Here is a 4,138-nt window from a genome sequence, read left to right on the forward strand (position 1 = left end):
AAACTTAAAAGCGACATTTGATTGATTTTAAAATATGTGAAACTGTAAGGGCATCAGAGGAATTCTAGAGACATTATTAATTGAACCTGATTTTTCTTTTTCTTTTTCTTTTTCTTTTTCATTTTTTTTTGTGAGTTGAACCTGATGGAGACACGCAGTAGAAGCGCGCTATATAAAAAGGAAAAGCAGCCTTGGGATCGGCAGCTCATCGAAGTCTCTGGTCTGTTAAAAAAAAACCTTAAACCCAAAAAAAGTAAGCAACTTGCAAAGCTCTGCTGTCTCTTGATCAGCCTTAAAAGTACACCCCTCTCCCACACGACACGCCCAACTGAGACACTACTCTCTCTCTTTCTCTTTCTCTCTCGCGTATGAGCTTAGTCGGCTCCACCGTAGCTATGGCCATGGCCATGGACCACACCTTTGGGCTCGACTATTCAGGCTATAGCACCCACTCCGCCGCAACGGCCACCGAATATGACCTCAGTGGACTAGGCCCTAGTAGCTGGGATTGGTCTCTAGTGGACGACTGGGAACATCTTGTAGGCCAAAATGATTTAGACCTCATTGAGTCCATGATGGACGATGGAGGAGGACTCATCTGCAACCTCGCTCCAGGCGGTTCCGTGTCGTCCCTCGAAGAAGGATCGTCCCTCGAAGAAGGCTCGTCTCTCTCCGAGTCCACCTCCACCGAGGTGATGGCCGTGGACGACCAAGCGAACGGCGAGGACAAGAACGGGCTGAGGCTGGTCCACCTCCTTTTGGCGGCGGCTGAGGCGCTTGCCGGCGTTAACAAAAGCCGGGATCTGGCACGAGTGATATTGGTTCGGCTCAAGGGATTGGTCTCTCCCACAGATGGAACTAACATGGAAAGACTAGCGGCGTATTTCACGGAGGCCCTTCAGGCCCTGCTAGAAGGCGCCGGCGGGGTCCACCCCAAGCATCTCATCACCAACGGTTCCCACCGCGACGACCACCACAATCAGACGGACGTGCTCCACGCGTTCCAGCTCCTGCAAGACATGTCACCCTACGTCAAGTTCGGCCATTTCACGGCCAACCAAGCCATCCTCGAGGCCGTGGCCAACGACCGCCGCGTCCACATCGTCGACTACGACATCATGGAAGGTATCCAGTGGGCCTCCCTCATGCAAGCTCTGGTGTCCCGCAAGGACGGCCCCCCTACCCCACACCTGCGAATCACCGCCATCTCCAGGGCCGGTGGCTCCAGCAGCGGAAGAAAATCGTTCTCCACCGTTCAGGAGACCGGCCGCCGCTTGACTGCTTTTGCGGCGTCGATCGGTCAGCCCTTCTCGTTCCACCAGTGTAGGTTGGACTCGGACGAGACGTTTCGACCGTCAGCTTTGAAGCAGGTGAGAGGGGAGGCACTTGTGATCAATTGTATGCTACACCTCCCCCACTTCAACTACCGGGCACCTGAGTCCGTGGCTTCCTTTTTATCCGGAGCCAAGACCCTCAACCCGAGGATGGTGACCCTGGTGGAGGAGGAGATGGGCCACGTCGGCAAAGGCGTGTTCCTGGACAGGTTCGTTGACACCCTGCACCACTACTCGGCCGTGTACGACTCGCTGGAGGCCGGGTCCCCCATGCAGAGCCGGACCAGGGCTTTGGTGGAGCGGGTGTTCTTCGGGCCCCAAATAGCCGGGTCGTTGGCCCGGATCTACCGTGGCCTTGAGGAGGACGAGAGCTGCTCTTGGGGGGAGTGGTTGGCTGCCGGAGGGCTCAGGCCAGTACCCATAAGCTTTGCGAATCACTGTCAATCGAAGCTTTTGCTGGGCCTGTTCAACGTCGGCTATAGGGTGGAGGAGCTGGCCAATAACAAGATTGCTTTGGGGTGGAAATCGCGGCGTTTGCTGTCAGCTTCTGTTTGGACGCCTCCGGACTCTGACCTGTAACTTAATTTGCTTTCCAATAATTTCTGTGCTTTTCAGCCAGCTTCCATTGTTTTCTTTTGCGCTCGATCTGTGTTGTTAGTTTTAAACACCCAGATGTGGGTCTTGAACCTTCTCCCCATGTTTCTACGACAAAATATGTGCAGGGGGCTAATGTTTAATTTGTAACCCGGCACGGTTCTGTCAATTTAGTTTTTAAAATAATAATGTGGCTTGTTAATTAGAATTTGAGCTCTCCCTGATTTCTGTTGTGTAACTTGTTGTTCAGTTTGGCCGGTTTTAAACCAAGAATTAATAGAAGTATGCCAGAGTACTTGTCTTCAAATGTATAAGAAATGTGCTTCTTCTTCCTTCCTTCCCTAAAAAGGAGAGATTTGAGGGGAGATCCTTCCCGCTCCTAAATGTAGTACTGGAAGATCGAGCAATTGAGAATGCTTTCAAATGAAACGATCCATTTAGCAATTTAGTGCATGTACATTTAATTAAAAATCTTTGATGTAGTTCAATCGAGATGAGAAGAAACTGCATGTTGTTATATCTCGGAGATTAATTATGGGAAATCAATTAGAGAAAATTAAGCTTTGCTTACTTTGTTAATTAATGGCCAAAATGGAGTCTATCTGCTTCAAATTAAGTGTACTCATGACTCTGATTCTTGAGGAGTTTATACTTCTGTACAGACAGTACTTTCAGGAGCTATGAGTACTAAACCCTCTATTTACCAAAACAGTTTATTAAAAATCATTTTAACAAACAATATTAATTCTTACGTAATTCTCAATCATGATTCCAAAGTTGGTTGAAGCTTGATTATGTTAATCTAGGCTAGCTTCCAATAATTATAATAAAAGAAGTCCTAGGACTATCTGATCATCGATCATGGCCTAATTGGGATGTACTCCTTATAAATTATAATTAGAATCTCATAACCACTGCAAATTAAATATGTCTGGGTATATATCCATTATTAATATTGATTCCCTAATATAATAAGTTTAATAACCTAAACCAACAATTTTTATTCGTTTCAAGTCAAATGAAAGAGGAGATTATTATCGATCTCAACGGAAATGGATCCAATTCCATAGATATATATATGAATCTATCAAATTTCACTTAAGATTTTACTTTCATTCGGAGATTACAAGTGTCAAATATATATATATATATATATATATATATATGCCATTTCGGTAATAAATAGCTTACAGATTCAAGTGTTGACCTTAGAATATACTTATACATATTTTATATTTGATAACATGGTGTCCACCAATGCCTAGATAAGTTTATCAAAATAAACAACGTGCCAATAAATTAAAGCTATGATTTACCCACTCATTTTTTTCTCTTTTCTTTCAAATTATTATTTACTAGTACTCTTTGCTTTTTGTAAGTAATTTAATATATAGCACTCATTTTTCTTTTTTCTTTTTTCTTTCTTAATGTGACGTACGTTACCCATTAGTTACTATTTGAACGTACGTTGCATCATGCATGAGCAAAATATATAGCAGTTTAATGTTAGATTAATTGCACACTGCCGTAAACCAACAGACACCCAGAGAGTTTTCTTCCTATTTTTTTGTAGTTTTTCAGAGTTATGACTTCAGAGAGAGCGATCGAGAGAGAAAGAGAGAGGCATGTCCATCTCTTTCATGCGTAAGCCTGCCATTGTTGGGCGAGAATCACAGTGACAGACGACTGACAGTGGAAGATTCCTTAGAATGTGCCTATCAGCCTTTAACAAACTATATCTATTTTGGAATTCTTTCCATGTTTATATTCATAGACTACTACTACATATCATAGTTAAGGACGCCTCGTCCCTACCATTTTTAAACTATCTTTTGTCCTTCAGAAACTTTCTTTTTGGATTCATTATATTAGATCGATGTTTCTATCTTTATCGTTGGCTTAATTGGTTCAAAATATTGTTCAAGAAATTGAAGCGATCATTATTAAATTTTGATTTAACGATGATTTTAAAAATCATAACATTTGACCAGTTAACTGAAAACTCGATTATTGGTATACCGATCGGTCCAGCACGAATTGAAATAGAAGCCGGTTCAAGAGGACACAAGGGAAGACAAGAGTCGCCTTCTTGTGGCATTACTTTTTTTTTTTAAGGGAAAGTGTAAAGATTTCATTAATAACACCCAAAGGGTAACGAAAGTACAGATTACAGGGACTCAACATAATACAGAAGCCCCATTACAGTTACC

General features: G+C 43.3%; 1 protein-coding gene across 1 annotated transcript; it reads left to right on the forward strand.

The window, feature by feature from the left end:
- Positions 1–215: 215 nt before the first annotated feature.
- LOC133854445 (protein NODULATION SIGNALING PATHWAY 2-like) lies at positions 216–2,136 on the forward strand. The gene has a single exon (XM_062290657.1). The coding sequence runs from the start codon at positions 369–371 to the stop codon at positions 1,911–1,913; it is 1,545 nt and encodes a 514-aa protein (XP_062146641.1). The 5' UTR covers positions 216–368; the 3' UTR covers positions 1,914–2,136.
- Positions 2,137–4,138: the final 2,002 nt, after the last annotated feature.

Source organism: Alnus glutinosa, chromosome 1 (genome assembly GCF_958979055.1).
Source record: "Alnus glutinosa chromosome 1, dhAlnGlut1.1, whole genome shotgun sequence".
NCBI classification, from domain to species: Eukaryota; Viridiplantae; Streptophyta; class Magnoliopsida; order Fagales; family Betulaceae; genus Alnus; species Alnus glutinosa.